A 21,171-nucleotide genomic window follows, 5' to 3' on the forward strand; every position below is an offset into this window, starting at 1 on the left:
AAATTTTGAAGAAACACACTATGACCCCAGAACTATCCATCTTAATATAAAAATTTTATTTAACACAGGTTTTAAATATTTTGAAACTACTCCATTTATCTTTGCAGACATGAGTGGGTATGAGATTCCTCTCCACCTCTGTAGTGACAGTCCCATCAGAAAACCATGGAGGTACAGAGAGATAAAAAACAGGCTGAAGATAGAAAAGCTGAAGGGAACTTCATGGTAAAATACTTGCATCCAGATGCTTTATAAGACTGACAACATCCAGGGCTTTTTATAAATACATAGTTAAGAGCATTAAATTAGCTAGGAAGTCAACACTGCTCAAGTTCAGATTCTAGCTATGCTAGTTAAGCTGTGTGACTTTTGGCAAGTTACTTAGCTAAATCTCTCCATAACTCCTTTTCCTTATCTGTAAACTGAGGATTAAACTAATAATATGTGTAAAGTGTTTACCACAATGACTGGATGGCAAATGGGAAATTCTCAGTAAATAATAGCTAGTAGAATGGAAGTGATTGTTTACACTTTTAGGCAACTTCTTATTTTTTGTGTCAGAAGGTAGGTAATCTTGGCACTTTATTGATTTAGGGAAAAAAATCATCGCAATGACTTTTCTTCAGGGCCGTAAATGTGAACAGCTCCCACCTGGTATCTGAAGTATCTGATATAGAGAGAGACCTGCATTAGAAAACACAAACTGTGTGACAAGAGATACGGAAACATACCTTTCTTTGAAAAACATGTGTACTTTCAGTTTTAGATTACCTAAATAGTCGCTCTCAAAAAATAATATTTTTAAAAAAGGAAATAAAATTTTATCTTCGGTGTCTGTTTGATTTTTAAAAATCCAAAGTTTTGGGGACTGCCTGGGTGGCTCGGTTGCTTAAGCGTCCGACTTCGGCTCAGGTCATGATCTCACGGTTTGTGAGTTCAAGCCCTGCGTCGGGCTCTGTGCTGACAGCTCAGAGCCTGGAGCCTGCTTTGGATTCTGTGTCTTCCTCTCTGTCTCTGCCCCGCCCCCGCTTGCACTCTGTCTCTCAAAAATAAATAATTGTTAAAAAAAAATTTTTTAATCCAAAGATTTGTAGCAACGAGATGAAAAAAATATTGAAATGAAATATAGAAAAACGCTATTATGGCACAAGGTGCTTTTCTGTTACAATTACAGTGAGTGTGCCCCACAGGAAGTATAAATGAAGCTTTGAATCTAGGTTATCCTTCATGCGTAGTTCCTGCAAGATCCTTTTTCATTTCATAAATCCGACTGAAGAGTTTTGGCTTTAAATATTCCATGGAGGAGTTTTAGGAATACTGCCATATGAAGTGTCTTTGATTTCATGTCAGTTTTTTTCTGTTTCCACAAATGGCTCTGAGTGATAGGAAGTGTCCAAGTTTCCCTAAGCATTCTCTTTATCTTTCCCAGTGCCTTCTAACTAAGTCTCAGGTCCATTATGAGCATGAAATCTGTGAATTTAGGTCAAGAGATAACGGTGGTTTCAATATTAGGTTCTAAGGAAGATTAGGTAGAAATTGTCAAAAAGCGATTTCAATGCTAACTTAAAGTAGATTACCTTCTGGGTCCTTGGAGATAAATATTAATTGTGTTAACTCTACTTAAGTGTAGTACTTCCTGCTTTTTTTTTTTCCAGTTTAGTTAAGGGTCTGTTTTTAGCTAGAGTTTTTCAATTTTAGCCAGAATACAAGGGGAAATGATATGAACAAACTTTTAAGAAAGGAAATTTAGGGGCACCTGAGTGGTTCAGTTGGTTGAGTATCCAACTCTTGACTTCAGCTCCGTCCTTGATCCCAGGGTCATGGAATTGAGCCCCATGTTGGGCTCTGCACTGTGCATGGGGCTTGCTTGCGATTCTCTCTCTGTCTCCCCTGCTACCTCTCTCCCCTGCTCATTCTCTTGCTCTCTAAAAGAAAAAAAAAATTTTTAATTTTTTAATGTTTATTCTTTTTTGAGAGACAGAGAGCTTGAGTGAGAGAGGGTTAGATAGAGAGAGGGAGACAGAATCTAAAGCAGGTTCTAGGCTCTGAGCGGTCAGCACAGAGCCCAACACTGGACTTGAACTCCAGAACCACAATATCATGACCTGAGCTGAAGTCAGACACCTAACTGACTGAGCCACCCAGGCATCCCAGAAAAAACATTTTTTTTAAAGAAATTTAACTAACCTTTGCTTGTAAAGACTAGAAAAACTTGTAACCATTCAGTTGGAAATATGCTGAAAAGTCCTCTAATTCCAGATTATAATTTTTATGTGCATCTCTCTCTCTTAAGGTGAAAATTTTATAAATATTTTAATAAGTAATGTGTATTTTAACCTTTTGTTCATCCACTCAAATCTTTTTGGAAGTAAGGAAGTTATAAATAATCAGTGCATTAATTTTTTAGTACAGCAGTAAATTTAAAATTAGATTTTTGATCCAAATGTAATGCTCAACTTAGAAAAAAAATATAGATAGTTTATGGCCGTTTGCTGCCCATAAATGCAGGCATAAGGACTAATACAACACATGTTTCCAGAGCCTTTGGGGTCCCAGGTAACCAGCCATCTTACAGTCTCCTGCTGTAGGCACTGAAGTCACAAACAGTGAATAAGACACTCTTTGCCTATGATTAGTGGAAACTGTCCTCTTGTCACAAGTACAAGAGCTCTCATAAAATTTAGGAAACAAAACAACAAGAAGTCCTGTGTGGTTTTTATCTTTCTAGATATAACAACAACTTTAAGATAAAAAATAAAATTAAATTAAGTGACATGTGGACAGCAAGCTGTGTGGACGAAGTGGGAGAAGGCAACACCAATGCCCTGAAATCGTTTGTCTTGGGCTGGCCCACGGTGAACTTCGTGGCCACTTTCAGGTAAGAACCATAGCGTCTCCTGTATTTACATGTTAAATGCAGTCAACTAGGTAATTTCTAGGATGAAAAAGAAAAAGTTAATCCAATTTTGTTCTATTGATTTTTCAAAGGGAAATATTTTATTCTGATTTATTCTGAAGTCATCTTTTGACATGCCCCCAATAAAGACACTCGTATGCCTTGTGTTTCTCCCCAAGAGCTTCTTATTAAAATATGTGGAGAGTAATGGTAAATAGTGAGAACACTGGAGTCCTCTATCTTGGTTTGACCAGTGATTTTTAGAGGGGCTCTGCTGAAAGACCTCGGGGCTGGGGGAGAGGAATAGAGGCTCACGCAGAGACCACACTCTCCAACCTCCCCTTTGCTCATGTTCAGGTATTGTTTTACATAGTGAGCTTTTGACTTGATCTTTTCAACCCACTGAAATAGACTTTTACTGAAAAATTGTATAGAATCGTCCAGTTAAGCTTGAATAACTTTTATACTCCCAGATTTTCTAACGAAATAGTTTTTAATGATAGAAATAAAATTAATGTTGTGAAATAATGGGGGTACCTGAACTGTACAATCAGGTTCTGATTTGGCATAGAGATGTGACAATCAAAAATGAATTCATGACCCAAAAAGTAAAAGTTAGCTTCCTAAGACTCACCCTGTGACTGGGATGGGGATGGAGAATGTGTAAATAGAGAATCTTTGTACTCTTAACCCTAACGTGCCACATTGGCACTTCTCAGGTCCAGGTGAGCATACCAAACCTCACACCAGTGATTTCGAACAGCTGCACCCTCACGTCCGGTATTTGTTTTACACTTAAAGAATTGGGCTCATCACATGCACACGTTTTTCTCTTGGTCTCTTCTCTCCCCTCTACCACCAGACATGTCAGGTATCATCCTAAAGCCAAATAACTCAAAATTTCCAAGCTGTTAATCTTCTAATAAAAAACAGGCATGTCATTAAGTTCTATTATGCATTATTGGCCTCCCACAAGATTTTAAGAACTTACTTGGAAGAAACATGTGTGTATATCATTGTCTGCATATCTTCTTTTCCATGACAGATTTCTCTAGATAGTATCATTTTCCGTTGCCTAATCTCCTTGGAGTTACAGGTGAAAGGACGGGATTTCTAGAGAGGGACAAGACTACATGAGGTGTTTAATTAAGAGGTTTTTATGAAACTTGTTATAAGAAGAAGTACAGATGTATAAACAAGTTTTACGTATGTTGTATTCTTCAAAAAGTATAGTACCTTACCCAGAAAGATTAAGGTTAACATGACTAATGATGTCATGTGCCCCTCGATAGAATGTGATGAGAAGAGCAGGTCACCGTTGTATTAACCTCGTCAAAACCCATAGTCCCAGTCCAAGCATGAGATGAACATCAAACAAGCCCAGATTGAAGGATATTCTGTAGGTTAAGCTGACCAGCACTCCTCCAGATTATCACAGCAAAAAACAAAAACAAACCAAAAAAAACAAAGCAGGAAAAGACCTAGAAACTGTCATAGACCAGTCACTAAGGAGATGTGATAACTAAATGCAATGTGTTATCCTGGTTTGGGTCCCAGAACAGAAAAAGGACATTAATGGAAAAACTGGTAAAATCTGAATAGTCAAGAACTTAGTTAATAGTAACGTACCAGTAATGGTTTCTTAGTTTGACAAGTGTGCCATGATAATATAAGAGGATACCTTTAGGAAACTGAAACTGGTGAGAGGTATACAAGGACCCTCTGTACTATCGTAGCAACTTTTCTGGAAGTCTAAACTTATTTCAAGTTTAAAATAGTATTTAAAATTTAAAAAAGTTGTGTTGACGAGTTCTGTCCCTGATACAGCAGACAGAGTGAGGTCTTAATAGACTGACCACCATACAGATAACAACTCTAAACTCCGAATAAAATACAGACAACAACCACCTAAAGGGTCTGGAAAGTGAACAAAAGTTGGCAGATTTTGGAGAGGAATTGAAACTTGGAAGGAAGCACCAGCATTGGGTGAGTTTCCTATGTTTAAGGCATTGGCCTAAGGGCAGGCTACAGTCCTGTCATGGTGCAGGGCAACTAAACTGACAGAAACCCCCAGTCTTTCTGGCTGAACAACCAGAATAAGAGCCTGAGTCAGCCACAGCCACAAGATCGTGAGGGAAGGAGTCTCAAAAAGGATGGTATCAGAGAAGGGAAGGCTCAGATTTTGCGGACAGACTCTACCCAAGTCTCTGACTTGGGTCTCTGATTGCTGAACCAACATGCTTGGAAGAGACTCAAAACAGCTTGAATCTGAGGATCAAAGAATGGAACCAAGGTTCTGTTCACCACAAGTAAGATAGAATTTGCAGCTTCAGTGTAATCATGTTAGTTACCTGTTAATAACAAAAACACCAATACTCTTTTGCAAATATAACAGCACTCAGAGTCTCTAAAACAAAATATTCATAATGTCTAGAATACAGTATAAAATTTCTTGACATACAAAGAATCAGAAAAGGGAAAAGATAACCAATAGAGGCCAATCCTGAGATGATCCATATGTTGGAATTACCCAAAAAGAACTTTAAAGCAACCTTTATATTGTGCTCTCTAGGTAAAAGGAAAAAAAGCCAAGTGAAATGAATGAAAAGATTTCTCAACAGCAAAAGAGAAAATATAAAAAAAGAGCCAAATTAAAATTTTAGAACTGAAAACCACAATATCTTAAATTAATAGTTACAGAATAGAAATGAAAGGGGAAAGAGTCAGTGAATTTGAGGATACATTGATACAAATTGTCCAATGTGCAGAACAGAGAAAACAAAGACATTTTTTAATGAAAAATGCACGAGAAACTTGTTAGAAAATACCAGAAGATATAATACACATGTAATTGGAACTCCAGAAAAGGAGAGAAGGGAAATGGGACCGAACAAATAGTTGAAGAAATAATGGTTTGGAAACATTCCAAATTTTGTGAAAGATACAAACGTACAGAATCATTGAACCCCAAACAGGAATATGAAGGGAATTTCACTTAGTTATGTTATATAGACAAACTGCTATAAACCAAAGATGAGAGGAAATCTTAATAGCAGCCAGAGAAAAACAGCACATTACATTTAGGGGAGCAGTGATTTGCACCACTGTGGTTTTTTCATCAGAAACTTGGGTAATTTCAGAAGACAGTGGAATGGAAATGGAAAACTCTCAAACTAGAATACTATGTCCAGCAAAAATATCCTTCAGAAATGAAGGTAAAATAGAGATTTTTTTAACTCTAAAAATTTATTCCAGCAGAACTTTGTTCCAAAAAAAAAAAAAAACAATGCTGACAGAAGTTTTTCAGCCCGAAGTGAAATGATACTGGAGGGAAGCTTGGATCTTTAGGAAGGGTTGAAGAATGCCAGAAACGGTATATATCAAATAAATATTAAGAAAAATCTAGGTCATGATCAGTTTAAAATACCATCAGGCTAGCAGCTCAAGAAGCAGTCTCTCCTAGCCAGTCACTATAACGTCTGTAAAGAAACCAAAAGGTAAAGACTGTTGGTTTTGAAATCTAGGACTGACAACTGCCAGAATCAGTGAGGAATTCCCAGTTGTGTCAAGTTAGGGGAAGAGCCAACACTGAACTTTTCATGCTTTACCTTAGGAGACAGAGTACATCATCACATCTCAAAAAAGACCAGAAGGAATTTCATATCTCTTGTACCCTGATCCTCAAACCTAGGATCTATATCCACCAGAAAAAACAGGTACCGTGCCTTGATATTACAGATAACTACACAGTAATGAGAACATTATTCAAAAGACACAGGAAGTACTTAAATCTGACATGGACCTATCTGTCAGAAGAATCAGAGGAAGAATATTTTAACTTAAGCACCTAGTGTGGATCTCAGTCTACAAACTCAGGTAGTCAAGAAAAGCCTGTTTATTTATAGATCAAATTAAAACTCACCCTGAGCCTCCATTTGCCAGACTGTTAGGAAATCAAATTTTCTTCTTTACTGGAACCCTGTTTTCTTAGAGTAGAACCAGAATGCAGGAGGTTTCTGTGATGTCTTCCAAACAGATGAAAGGTTTTGACCTTTGGTCTGTTGTGGTCACTGCTGACATTATCTTTTTCTGTGCCCAGAGTCGCCCTTTACATTCAGAGATGCTCTGACTCCTTGCCGCGTGTGGGATGCAGCTGTTTTCACGGATATAAAAACTTAGGAACAGGCCTCCCCAGTTACTGCCAGCAGTCATTTCCTGTGGGGTCTTTCTCTTTCCTGAGGCACCTCAACCAAATAACATCCGGGTCCCTGTGCACTCTCAAGGATAACAGAGTCTGTCCCCTCCCAAACTTGAGAGAATCTGTCCAGGCTGCCCTGCCGTTTCTCCTTCTCTAAGATATAATTCTTTTCTCCTCTTCTTGCTCTTATCACATGAGCTTAGGTGTTTGTGAAACTCTGAGATAACTTTGTTCTTATTTCTGTAGAAGTGCCAGAGATTAAAAATCACTGAAGAAAGAGAAGGTCTGGATTCTTACACAGGCTAGGGGAAGGGGAAAACACAGGAATACTATATAAATCAATCTCAGTGAGTTAACTTGCACACTTCATAAACTGTTCATTTTTGAAGTAATTCATGCTGTATATTCAAACAATGGAACGCAATACAGCAGTGAGAATGAATGTTCTAAGAACAGTAATATACCTAAGTCTCATAAACATAATGTGGAAGGAAAGAAGCCAGACACAAAATAGTACATATTGTTTGGTTACATTTATAATAGAGAAAACAAAACTATCCAGTTCTGTTAGAAGTTAGCCGCACACAGAGTCTTCCCGAGGTTTCGTAATCTGAATTTCAATCACACAGGTGTGTTCACTTTGTAAAAAATTTTCAAGCTGTACACTTAAGCATTATATAGTTTTTTCTGTGCCTTTCACATCAATAAAAAATTAAAAGTTAACAAAAAATACTAAGTGTTTTAAAGGGGCAATTTTCTTTAACTGCTTTGAAAAAAGTTCACAGGTCTAAGGAAAACTCACCTGTTTTTCAACACAGTTTTTTGTAAATAAGTCTAAGATTTGACACAAATGAACGTAGAAAATGTTCTGTTTAAGAAAGGTGAATACATCAAAAGGTTGTAAAGAATTGTGGAAGATGGAAATTGTATGGTCAGTGGTAAAAGAGATGTCATACACTTTCTGATAACTGATCTTAGGAGGTTGCGGGTGGAGAAAATTGCTAAGCAACAGAGTTAGAAACAAATTACAAATATTTGTTAAGTGTATTTTTCTGGAACAGAAGAGCTAGGGTTTCCAAGTTTGTTAAGAAGATTAGAAATATGACTTTACAAGATAGTGAGTAACAAGACCATATAGAAATAAACATTGAATTATTTCTTAGCTTAAGAATTAAGCTAAGCAGTAACCTCAGAAAAATTATTAATAATGATTTAGTTGTAAACTAATTGATCTTAGAAGATTATAGTAATTAAGGAGACGTTTTATGAGAACCAGTTTGCTAAATTATGCTGTTTACATGTATAAATACTTCTTTTCCTGACAGGAAACTGGTTTCTGGCCCAAGATATGTCCATCAATATGCCAAATTTCTCTTTAATTGAGCATACTTTATATTTGTGTACCAATTAAAGCTGCAAAAACACTCTGAGACAACTAGCCCCATTTTATAGATGTGGAAACAAGCTTAGAGATGAGAAGTGATTTGCTCGTGATCAGATAGCTTGTGTATGTTTTTGACCAGCCAGGTGTTTGGATTCCAGATCAAATTAGAGTTATACTTGCAAAAAAGCCATAAAGTGGAAAGTGGCCCTGTCTTGGATCTACTCAAGAGGTTTTAGTAAAAGTGAACTCGATCGTATAGTTTTTCCTGGTGGGGATTTTCCAGCTGAGGACTCCCCAGAACGCAGCTCTGTCAGAGTTGTGGGAGTATGTGGCTGCCCCAGCGACAGGCCACTGATAGTTCGTCTGGAACGACAGTCTCAGATATGTTAGCATAAATGTGTTGTGTGTTTAATTTTTCTCTGCTATTTTCTTTGATTGCAGTTCTCCAGAACAAAAGGACAAATGGCTCTCTCTCCTTCAGAGGTATTGTTTCCATGTGCATATTTTTAATCTTTAACTTGTAGTTAAAAGAATTAAATTCTTCTCCACAGAGATATACCCCAAGCTATTCCCCTTTTTCTTAGTAGAAATTATTCATTTGTCCTCAAAATAAACTATTGTGTGAACTGTACACCAGCTACTACTTACTGTAAATAATGTTCTCTTCATTACATGTATTCCTTATTTCCTAGGAGGGAGAACTGAGGTCTGGTTAGATCATTCTAGACAGAAATTAGTCCATAATCTCTCGCATCTCCCGAGCCTACCATTTGGAGCTAACAGTTTCCTCAAAGCGTGTATTAAGTTTCCAAATATGGAGGGTTTTCTGAGCACCTCAGAACTCAATTAGGATCTCCACCTTTGAGCATACAGACGAAAAGTGGTCAACTTGAGGTTCATCTCTTATTTCTATAACCCTTCCCTCCCTTCTCCCCTCTCTGCCTTCCTAAGGGAAGATAGACACTCAACAAGAGAGCTAAATGAGAATTAAAAGGCCACTTAGTTTGGTGCAGTAAGGTATTATATATGTTACTGTACTTGTCAGTAAGATTCCGGGCCTCTCCAGAGAAGGTAGGAAAACTTGGAAGATAAAACACCACCCAGAGGTGCCTAAACCTGACTGTGCTCCTCAAACCTCAAGTGAAATAGATCCCCCATTCGTTTTGTGCCTGTACCTAATGTCCTGAGAATTTTTTTAAATGATCTTTCAACCCATAATGCAATCAGATTCTGCCGAATCTTTCCATCTGTCTTTTAAAAAATAGCATATAAGTATACTGAAAATATTAGCAAAATAGATTGATTTTAAGATAAGCCATTAGCGAAATCCATCTGACTCAGTGTTGTTTTGGGTTGTCGTTGCTTTTGATTAGGTACATCAATCTAGAGAAAGAGAAGGACTACCCGAAGACCATTCCCCTCAAAATCTTCGCCAAGGACGTTGGGAATTGTGCCTACGTAAGTGTTTCTAAGCCAGAAAATTAAATTCCAGCTCCCTGCATAAAGCAGAGCACTGTGGATAAAAACAGAGATAGGCAAACAGATAGACAGGCTATGTTTGTGCTATGGAAGGTAGACATTTAGAAGTACCGTTGTGGGGAAAATGCATTTTTCTGGGTATATGTATGTCTTTGTATATGTGAAAAGTAAACCCTAGAGAAAGAGAAGCCAGAGAAATTCCTATTCACAACAGTGTTTAACATTTACACTTGGAAAGAATATTGGTTGTCAGATGTCTCTTTCCTCCCTCTGGCATTAATGTTTCTCTGGATCCTTTCAGTAGCAGCTGCAGCAGCTTGTAGTAAAGCCATTTCCACAAGGATGTATTTCCTATTAGTATTAAGCAATTTTTTCTAACCTGTCACTTCTTAAGTAGAAGGTGGTTTGAGTTTTTCATTCTCTGAGTTTTTAGGGATTGAATCCATTGGCTTAATAAATGTATGAGCTGGGAGAGATGACATTTTTAAGGGATCAGCATGTTCCTACCCCACAGTTTTTATCATATTGGTCAAATAAAAATTAAGTCTACTTATCCCTCGTTATTATGTAGAATTTGATGACTAAAAATAGAGAATAAATGCCAAGATGTTATCAACAACGAATAAAATGGACACTTGTGGATATTTTTATGACATTGTGCATTGCCATACTTCACAACAACTCTACATCACACTGGAAAAGGATGTAGTACAAAATAGTTATGCTTTGGCCAAAGGCCAAAGTTATGCAAATGTTCTGACTTGAGTGCCAGATGTCACTGCTTGAGGGAAATACTCAAATTTTTACGGTGTGAAACACAGAGATCTACTATAGCAAAGTAGCAAAAAACAAACAAAAACCCACCTTCTGCCGGTCTTGATTTAATTGTTGTGGCAATTGGTTACATTTAGGATTTTCATGGAAAATCCCCTGCAATTTTTTTTTTAACATTTTCAGTATATGGAAAGCATGTATTTGACAAAGGACCACAGTCCCACTCTTTTTTGGAAGAAAAGACAGGAGATGTCAGGTTGGATGCTCTGTGTTTATCAACGGTACCCTGGTTAACTCAACAATGATATGACACACTATCCTTTGCTCTCTGAAGTTACTTCATGGCAAGAGTCTCCTCTCAGGGAGGCCCGGCTTCCAGAAAGAGTGATTGCCACCAAAATAGGCATGCGTGTATGGAAAACATTCTTTATCCTCGGCCTTTAGTTATATACAACCGGTCGGTGAATTTTGCTAACGTGGGGCGGGGGGGGGGGGGCGGAATCCTCATTTTCATTTTTGTCTGGTTTTTTTATTTGTTTATTAGCCAGAGAGGACTATCTGCCGAAATTCATTTGTTTTGTCTGCCACAAAGGCATGCCAGGGAAAACACACATCTTACAATTAACTGTTTTTTTTTTTTTTATAATTACTGTTTTGAACATATGTCTAATATTAAGAAAAATCATTATCTTAGAAACCAGGTACATTGGGAGATAGTATTACAGGATAGATTGTTCACTTTACAAAAGACTTCATGAGAGAATTTCTTTAAAATTTAATTTAAGGATGGGTTTTTGGACTGAAAATTTTTAAAGGCAGTTGCCATTCATGAAATTATATCTCAGGTTAAAGCCCAGTTTGTAAAACATCTGTGCCACTCCGGTAGAAGACAGACACTGGGATTGGTGCTCAAAGCCCTGCCTGTTGGGTTCTCAGACACTTTTGCATAATCCTTGGAGTTACAAGGAGCACAATTTGAAATCAATTAGCAAACAACTTTAAGAGGCAGTTTGTCATGTTGAGTAATTGGCTCATAGAGAAAGAAAAATACTGTAATGGAAGGATAAGTGGTGAGTTGTCAGTGGATTTCACTTTAGCATTATTTTTATATCATTTTTATTTTTATGGGATTTTGTTTCCATTTATACTACTTATTTGTACCGTTTAAGCCCTATGGGGGACACAGCCCTCATTGCTGATTCATCTGATAATTATAACACATAAATCCTATGTGCATAGTAAATATTTCTTTTTTGCTAGCATAGCGTTGTCCTATATTTAAGTGTCTTGGAATTCTATGAACTCTATATAGATATTTCAAAATCTTGTTAATCCCTTTTCTGTTTGCTGCAAACTTTCTTTCTATTTTTAAGTAGTAACTTCTAAATGTAATTTAGCACAGAGCTATTCCGGATATCCTCTTCAGTAGCAGAGTTGATAACAGAATTGAGCTTTGTGAAATTTTCAGTTCTAGACCCACTGGTTTTAAGGCCTCTGCAGATTTCAACATTGGAAATCCCAGTAGCCACAGTGTTTGACATATAGAAGGTGCTTCAAAGAAGAGTGGTTTTAAAAATTCTAAACTTGAAATGTCTTTGTGTAGCCAGTTTTTATTCTGATTTTACCTCCACTTTTTGCCATGTGGAGAAAATGACAGCGGGACCCACACCGTGTCAAACCCGCACTGCGGAGCCCGCGCTCAGGACGCAGCGCGAAGTGGCGCAGCGCTCTCCCTTCTTCGTGACGGGTTGTGTGAGGGACGCGATGCGTCGACCAACCTGTCTAGGTCCTTTTTTGTGGCTGGGAGGGTAGTCCATCAACTCTCTCTCATATGTAGTTAATCCTTTTCTTTCTTGTTTAAGGCCTTCTGTTTGGTGAGCCCCGTATTCCTTATATTAAGAGAAATAGGTGTTTTATCAAAAGCCATAATATATAATGGAATGAAAGTAAATGAATATCAAGGGTTTGTTTTCTCCTTAAGTCAAGTGCTTTACGCCGTCAACACTTGAAATCGAGAGATGCCTTTGGGTAATCATTTCACAGTACTTATTTGTTCACCTGATTTAATACCCTTTATTTATAACTATATTTCTCATTTCTTTTTTTTTTTTTTTCTGCAGTCTAAAACTATAACAGTAAGGAATTCAGATACAGCAAATGAAGTTATCAACATGTCACTACCAATGCTAGGGATAACTGTAAGTTACTCTCCTACATACTCTTAGTGAAAAGCAAACTTTTTATTCTGTAGGTTCATATAAATATTATCCCTTTCATCATAAGACAGCTGATTACTGGTAATACCGAATTCATGTTTTGTCCCCCCCAAAATGGAGGAAATAAGGACAGGAAAGCCTTACTGTTAGATGTTCCTCTTATACTGCCGTTGTAAAACTTACCTGAGCTGGAAAGCATAGTAAGATTAGACTGTACTGGTAGAATGATAATAATATGTGTTTTTATTGTATATGCTGTATGCACATTCAGTTGGGGAGTTTTCTTGGTATAAGATTCTAATGAGTAAGTTCTAACCTCCTTCACATGTACATGTCTCTCTACAACTGTTCTTCTCTTCTCTCCTTTCCTGGTTCTTCTCCTCTACCTCATTATTCTATTATCCCAAGATTCCACCAGTCTTAGGATGGTGAATTCTGAAGGATTTGCTCTGTAGTAGAATTTATACATGAAGAACACATAGCTAGAATCAATGTTCACTGACTGCAGATCCAGAAGATGAGTTGGCTGGTACCTCTAATGAATTGGTAAATTGAAAAACAGGCTTTGAGAGGGGCGTTAAGGAGGACACTTGTTGGGATCAGCACTGCATGTTGTAGTAAGGGGATGAAGCACTGACTTCTACTCCTGAAATCATTATTGCACTTTATGCTAACTAACTTGGATGTAAATTTAAATAAATAAATAAATAACTTTTAAAAACCACAACAGGCTTTGAATCAGATCCTGGATTTAAAGAGCTTTAGTGTGCATCCCGCATCTCCCCTCCATTTTACTTTTAGCTTCTGCTTTTTTCTGTTTTGCGGGGCAAAGGTGAGTTTTTGAAATTTAATTAATGGAGAAGATTGGCGTGTTTGAGGATGAGGTAGGGAGAACACTGGAAAATCCTCGTCCTCTCCGCCCTGCCAGTGTATAGACCGCATACCGTGGGCCTTGTGTTAACGGGAGTGACTTTCAGAGGGACGGACACTAGAGGAAGCACTTGAACAACACCACTTCTTGAGTAAGATTGTCTACGAACATGAAAGCGCGGTGTTACTGTGCTGCAACATGCCAAACGTCTTAGATGTGTCACAGTCTTCTAAGCTGCATTTCAATTCACTTGGACACAGTGCTATCCTACGCCCCTAGGCACTCAGAGAAATCACAATTTAGGGTAAGAGATCTCATTTATTTTAGTCACATTTAATAATATACTTAAGATATGATTAGATTTATGTGCACTGGGTAAAGCTGGCGCCTCTGCATTGATTTTTAAGCTCATGTGTTTATATCTTGGAATAGTTTAAGGGAAGGGAAAGGAGACTGATTAGTGACAGGATTCATTTTACTTATGCTTTTCCCTTGAGAAAAGTAATCCATGTCCTGAGACCAAAAATATTCCTATTCATTATAATTAGGAATGGAGGCTATTTGGTTATGCTCTTCTAATGGGTTATTGCATATTTTCAGATGCTACAAAAAAAAATGAAGGATTTTTATCAGATTGCCTGCTGTCCCTATTTGCAATAAAATTTTTTAAGTTGAGAATGGGGAAGGAAGTGACAAATAGGGTAGAGGAGGGGGCCAGAAGTAATTCTCCGCATCCAGGACCCTCTATTATAAGGTCAGAACGTTGATTTTTAATCCAAAGATAAAGGCAAGAATATTGAATATTGCCAGTCTCTTCTAGCTTCATTTAGAACATTGGTCCTTTATCCTGTCCTGGAGGATGCAGCAAAGTCTATTGAATTTGGTATTATTTCTTTCAAGTGAGATTTTTAGTATTGCTGGGCTATAATTCTGCCTGTGAACAATTTCATTGTGTTCTATGACTGGGCCTATTCTCTAGAATTCTTGTCCTTTCTGTATCCAGGACTGGACTTGCCCAAAATAAAACCAGTGTAGACTGTGCCAGCCACCTATCTCCTCAAAGCCTCTTGGTCATTCTCCTTCTGCTCAGAAACTGCTGAGCTAATACAGTCAGCCCTTGAGATTTCACTTTTTCATCACAGACACAGCATTGTTGTGGCTTTCTGGATAACGAGGATGTCTTTGCAGGGGCATGTTGGAGATTAAGTCCAGTATTTTCTGAGAAGTCCAGAGGCAGGGCAGAAGTCAGGACTCTAATGAAGAGATCAGCCTTTTAGAAAACTAGGACATTTCTTTCTGCTTTGTAAAGGGGCTTATAATTTTACGTTCTGTGGGCTACCCATAACCATAAGGGCCTTCTTCCATTGCAGTCTGTGGATCCCTGGTCATCACTAGGAAGAGAGGACAGGACTGCTGAGTCCTCTGCCAGGGATGAGACAGGAATATGGATTGTAGGAATTAGCATTGCCATCTTCAAAAACTGTATTCACCCCCATGAACTTGAACAGCATTTATATTGTCCCCATTTTTTCTCCAAACATAAAAATCCACCCCCAAAATATGTCCTTATTCAGTTACCAAACGTGACAGAATTATTGTTAATATTTTTATCTCCAAGGGCTCTGAGAGAGACTATCAGCTTTGGGTCAATTCTGGCAAAGAAGAGGCACCATACCCACTTATTGGTAAGTTTCTTCAAATATCTAAGATAGGATTGTGTTTTAATTGTAATTCTAAGTGTCTATGAGAACTAGTCATGGAGTCCTGAATTTAAGTGCCATCAAATATTATATCTCATATAATATTTATTCATTCATTCAGTAAATACCTATCAACCATTTCCTAAGGGCTAGGCAAATAGTGTCTCTTCACTCAAGCAGTTAATGGTGTAGGTGAGAAGAGAAATGTAAATTTCTCTTTCTGTTTTTTTTTTTTTTACTTTACAAACACCTATTTTGCAAACCTTTTTAAAATTTTTTCCATGAGAAAACAACATGTATTGGTATTCCTTTTCCCTATATATATTTTTCATCTTCAGTTCTTGAATTTCCTGTTCCCTTTCCTCCCTACTACATTGCCTCTGTGGAAGACCATCTGTAATCCAGTCATGCCTCTTAGTTGATCAGTGAGTATTCAACACCTGCCCTAGGCATCCTAAAGAAAAGGAGATTAATCCATTTAGAGTCCTAAAAATATTCACTGACTGGTAAGCAAGCTACTACTTCAGTACTTTGCAATTTCTCTAGAAAGATTTTCCAGCATTTGTTCTGAGGAATTATTGGAAGTGAATAGGTTACATCTCACCTTGTTTAAAGCATTTAGCTAAAAAAAAAAATACTTCTTTTTTGTTTGTTTGTTTTGGGTGTTTTGTTTCTGTTTGCGTTTGTTTGCTTTGAGGAGGAGAGCGAGGGAAGGACAGAGAGAGAGGAAGAGAGAGAATCTTACAACCCTGAGGTCATGACTTGAGCCAGAATCAAGAGTCAGATGCTTAACCACTGAGCCACGCAGGCACCCCCGCTAAAAATGCTTCTTGATCAGTAAGGTCACCCAGGGTGGTTTAACAGAAATAGAGCAAATAAGGGACGGGACAGTATCTGTAACAGATCTTGAGATGATAACAGTAATAAGTATAAGGATGATAATGATTTCTGCCAATAAAAAAAAAAATGCTTACTAGCTGCCAGAAAGTGTGCAGAGCATATTATATGCATTATCTCATGTAATCCTTTCATTTACCTGGGTGATAACTGCTTTCTAATTCAGGATGTTTCAAGTGATCTGAATAATCTAAAACCAACATATTCTCAGACTTAAAGTAAAGCAACCTGTCATACACATAGCTGAGGATAAAATTGACTGCATTTGTTTTCTTTTTTAATGGTGTCATTTTTGTAAAAATCAGCAATGAGGTTGTGATTAAAAATCAAATAATTGTTTTAATAAAATCTATTGATTAAAACTATTCGGATGGTAGCTTTCAGGCTTAAAACAGCTTCAAGCTTGATTGCTAACTCACACTAAATAAATAAATAAATAACCAACCAACCAACCAACCATGGGACACGATTTAGCAGCGATTCTCCATTGTATATTTCAGTGTGCCTTGGAAACTTCGGTTGTAGTGTAGCTGCTGGCTACTCGTTTTTTGGCCTTAATCCGTGGAAGCAGCTGTAGAGCTTGATATCATTGGAACATTGGTATTACATGCCTCTGCTGGATGGACAGGGAAGAGGTCACAGGGTGACATCCAGTGATAAATTAGAAATAGAAGAGAACTTATTCTCTGTACTTAAAAAAAAAATAAAAATAAAAAAAGGCAGATCTACAGCACAGTGGAACTTGAAGGTTTCAGTGAAGGAAATGCAACCACCGAGAAGACTAAAGAGCAATCAGATGTCCAGGATTTAGTTTGTGTTTGCCATTTCCTCTTTGAATCCTGTTTCTGTGTTTCTAATACCCCGCAGTCTTCCTTCTGATTATTGCCTGTGAACACTACCCTCAGAGGGCAGCAGTGGGAGGAAAGCATAAATCACACAAACCAGTCTTAATGCTCTGAAGTAACTCTGATTATATAAGTAATAAGAAGTGATGAAATGTCTTTTTCAGACAGACATCTTGTGTTGAATAATAGTGATGCTTGAAATAGATAGTCCTTTGCTCTTACTATTTGAATAATATTAACCATTAAAGTTTACTTATTTGATCCTTATCGCTGTGTGATTTTTTAATCCATGGATTTAAGGGTGAGAGATGTCAAGGATTTGCTGAGGATTTACAGATACGGTTCGTGTTGAAGGAAAACTAGAATACCTTTAAATATTCTCAGAAGCGAACATAGGAAAAGTCAACATCATGCAACTCACAAGCTAATCTGTGCATTCCAAAGAAGATATTCTTTTAAGATTCTTTTCCCTTTGATTTTTTTTTCTCACCTCCCCCTCCCCGCCCCCCCACCCCCCGCCCCCAACCACCTGCTTAAAACTACTTTGATAGGGCCACCTGCATTATGCTGTGGTCTCCAAGCGTAAGAGCGTGCATAGTGATCATTCAATCCACAAAAGGATTCTTTATTCCCGAAGTCCCAGGAGCAAACTGCAGTGCGTTGTAGTATGTGGCGCACATGTCCCCGGTGCCCGTCAGCCTGAAGTCTACATTGAGATTTTTCTCTGTGTAGGGCATGAATATCCCTATGGAATTAAAATGAGCCATCTTCGGGACACTGTGCTCCTGACACAGGGATCGAAGGACAGCAGCACGCCGTCCGGCCTCCAGGAGTCCTTCCTCATGGAGCAGCTGCCCCGAGAGCTGCAGTGCCAGTTCATCCTGAAGCCCAGCCGCCTGGCCGCAGCCCAGCAGCTGAGCGGTGAGTTGCTTCTCCTCCTTCGCGGAGCCTGTTTTGAGCAAAAGTTTTTATTCTTGAAAAAAGTCAGTACAAAGGCAGAGATCCAAACTTCCAGCCAGATGAGGTATTTTTTTTTCTTTTGAATTTGCTAAGTGTTTTGAAGGGAAAGATGGAGTTTTAGAAGATAATTTTATAAATCAGCAGTAGGCGTGTACTCAGCAATTAGCAGAACAGGCTGTTCCTTCTGTCTTCACTGTGCTTTTCCCCTTTAACCTTCTGCTCGCTGCAGCGTCAGAGGCACCGGGCAGTGGCTCAGGTCCTCACTGCCTTCTTTGTACTGTAACACATCGCCCTGTGTGGTGCCCCTAACTGGTCACATGATAAGAGGGAGTCCGTCAGTGACGGGGCTCAGGAGACTGTGGATCTTGCCGTAGATAAGTATGTGAAGACTAAGGTGATCTGCATGGGAATCTCTCCCTAGTCTGCTAATCTAATCTGCATTCCCTGTCAACGTAGCCATCTCTTTCACTCACCCCATAATACTTTAGAATGATAAAAGTGATCTTGAACACATGAGGCCCGTTACTTACCCGAAACCATGTTTGAGCTTTAAGCCCTCAGTCTGAAAGCTAGGTTGTATGGGAAATAGAAGAAAATGTATGATACAGAAAGTGTGAGTGGGTGAGCAGAAAGTTGGTGCCGAATTTCCCTAGACACCTTTGTCCCTTTGAACCAGCTGGGGGATCAGGTGAACACGGCGACTCTTCTGTGTGCATTCCCCCACACAGGCACGTGCCCCCTGTCCCTCTGTGGTGGTGACCAACCTCAGACTTTATACTCCACTGAAGCCCTCCATCGGGGGCTGCGCCATCTTGCCAGCACAGCTGTAAAAGCCTAACCTTGCGTGTGCGCCGGCCACCTTCCCTCCTAGGATGGTAAATTGAGCTTTGGGGACTCCAAGGCTGTTTCCTCACATCTTTGGGCCATTTTGAAGGGGTATCATAGAGACGTCATAGTTTTCCATCCACTAAAACGTGAGCTCCGTGAAGGCAGGTATTGTGGTCTGTTTTGTTATTCTCAGCACCTGGAACAGCGCTTGACATACCTACAAGTAAGTGCTCAATAAATATTTGTTGGTCTTTAAAGATGCAAAAGGAATGTCACCTCTATAAGCTGAGAAGAATATTTCGCTCTTCTACCTTAATTCTCAGGTTTTTCAAAATTATTTCTCTGTGTCCCTTGTCACTTTCATTTTAATTAGTTTGACCAATAATCAGGAGTCAAAAATCCTAAGGGTTTTACCCAATTTTGCCAACGACTTGCTTAATTAAATTGTAGGCACTCTGTGCTTATTAATCCTCTGTTTCTCCTAATTGGAAGTTAGGATAATTGTGGCTACAGCTATAAGAGGATCAGAGCTAGAGTAACTGTAGACCAATGGTGCCAACAAAGCTGGGCATCAGAATCACCTGTGCAACTAAAAACTTACGGTTGAACCAGTTCTGTATTTTTTAACACATAAGATTTAGAGCTACAGCTGCTTTGGAAACCACCAATTTAAATCAGGGTTCAGCAGATTTTTTCCATAAAAGGCCAGATAGTAAACTTTGCAGGTCAACAAACAAAATTGAGGAAATTATGTAGCTACTCATGTGACAAGAGAGAAAACAAATTGCCACCCATTTTTATTGATGATAATTAATATATAGTAATAATTGAGTATGGTTGCATGTAATACAGGTCTAGTAATGAGAAGAATTGAATTCTTTTGGAGGAATAACCTTTTGCGTAATTGGAGCACCAAGTTCATCATAATTGAATGCAAAATGTTCTGATCTGTAATGAGATTTTATATATTTTATCGTCTTTGAAAATATCTTTTCACATAGGTAGTTCCAAGTACTACTTTCATTCTACTAGCATATAATTTTAGTTGCATATATTCCCCTCTTCGAAGGCATTTGTAGAATTTTGATATTTGTCTTTGAGCATGTCACTGTAGATGAATCACTTCCAACTGAAGATGGGGCAGAAGCTTCTCAATGGCACAGTTAAAGGATCTTGGGAATCTGGAAATTTCCTTTGCACTTGCATTGAGGTTGGTAAAATAGCACTGCAACTGTAGTTGGAGCTCAGAAAATATATCTGTTACCAATGTGTGTGAGAATGGAGATCTTGCTTCTTTAACTTCTGATAGCACAAGAAGGGGAGAAACAGCTTGACGTTACTCGTGATGAAGTGTCAGTTGTTTTCAAAATGAAACTTTCAGAAGTTTTATGTCTAAACACGTTTTTGCCTTGTAATTCATTAAGAAACATCATCCAATTTGCAGCAAAAACTAATTTCCAAAGCCAATCACTACTAGAAAAAATCTTCTCTTTCATAAAAATTTCAATCTCAGCCGTGAGCTCAAATCTCACTATAAAACTTTACCCCTGGCGAGCCATTGAGCTGCTATGTGATAGCACAGGTCAGGCCAGTCAGCTTCTGTTTCTGACAGAAATTCACAGAAATGGCAATGGGTAAGTCCAGGAGAGCGAATGAAGTTTACCGTGGACTCTGCTGGTCCAGTAATCCATGATGGATGCAAATACTTCCCATGCGGTACTGCTGATGAATTATACACTGAATACCGCTGGATACTAAACACTTTACATTTTCACAAGCTTTGCAGATTTGTCAAATTACATCTTTTTTCTGGAATCTGAAGATTCCACTTGAGGTTGTACTGAATTATCATTAACTTTTCAAATTCTATGACAGCATTCTTACCTGTAGTTGTTCCTTGCAGACTGAAACACCTCAGGCACTTCAAACGAGGCACTGACTTCTCAAATAAACAACTGAACAGTATTGGTAACATCTGCCAACTAATCAAGAACCAAGGAAAGTCGCTCAAAATAATTTGCCTTGTTTTTTAGTTTCCTATTAATGTTACTCCAAATGTTCTCAACTATGCAAGCAGCTGTTCTCACCAAAAAGGCTAATATCCTCAAGTGTAGTTTCTGTGT

The 21,171-nt window shown here is 38.3% G+C and overlaps 1 protein-coding gene across 4 annotated transcripts in view; it reads left to right on the forward strand.

Moving 5' to 3' along the window:
* The window catches only part of ARHGAP20 (Rho GTPase activating protein 20), a 127,790-nt gene that overhangs the window by 82,843 nt on the left and 23,776 nt on the right, over positions 1-21,171 (forward strand). For all 4 annotated transcript variants that reach the window (XM_019469226.2, XM_019469225.2, XM_019469227.2 and 1 more), the window contains exons 4-9: positions 2,729-2,878; positions 8,920-8,961; positions 9,852-9,936; positions 12,852-12,929; positions 15,437-15,503; positions 17,993-18,181. In XM_019469226.2, coding sequence (XP_019324771.2) covers positions 2,729-2,878; positions 8,920-8,961; positions 9,852-9,936; positions 12,852-12,929; positions 15,437-15,503; positions 17,993-18,181 — 611 coding nt within the window. The remainder of the gene's footprint in view (positions 1-2,728; positions 2,879-8,919; positions 8,962-9,851; positions 9,937-12,851; positions 12,930-15,436; positions 15,504-17,992; positions 18,182-21,171) is intronic.

This window comes from Panthera pardus, unplaced genomic scaffold, assembly GCF_024362965.1.
Source record: "Panthera pardus isolate Hobbes unplaced genomic scaffold, ASM2436296v1 HiC_scaffold_12, whole genome shotgun sequence".
Taxonomy (NCBI): domain Eukaryota; kingdom Metazoa; phylum Chordata; class Mammalia; order Carnivora; family Felidae; genus Panthera; species Panthera pardus.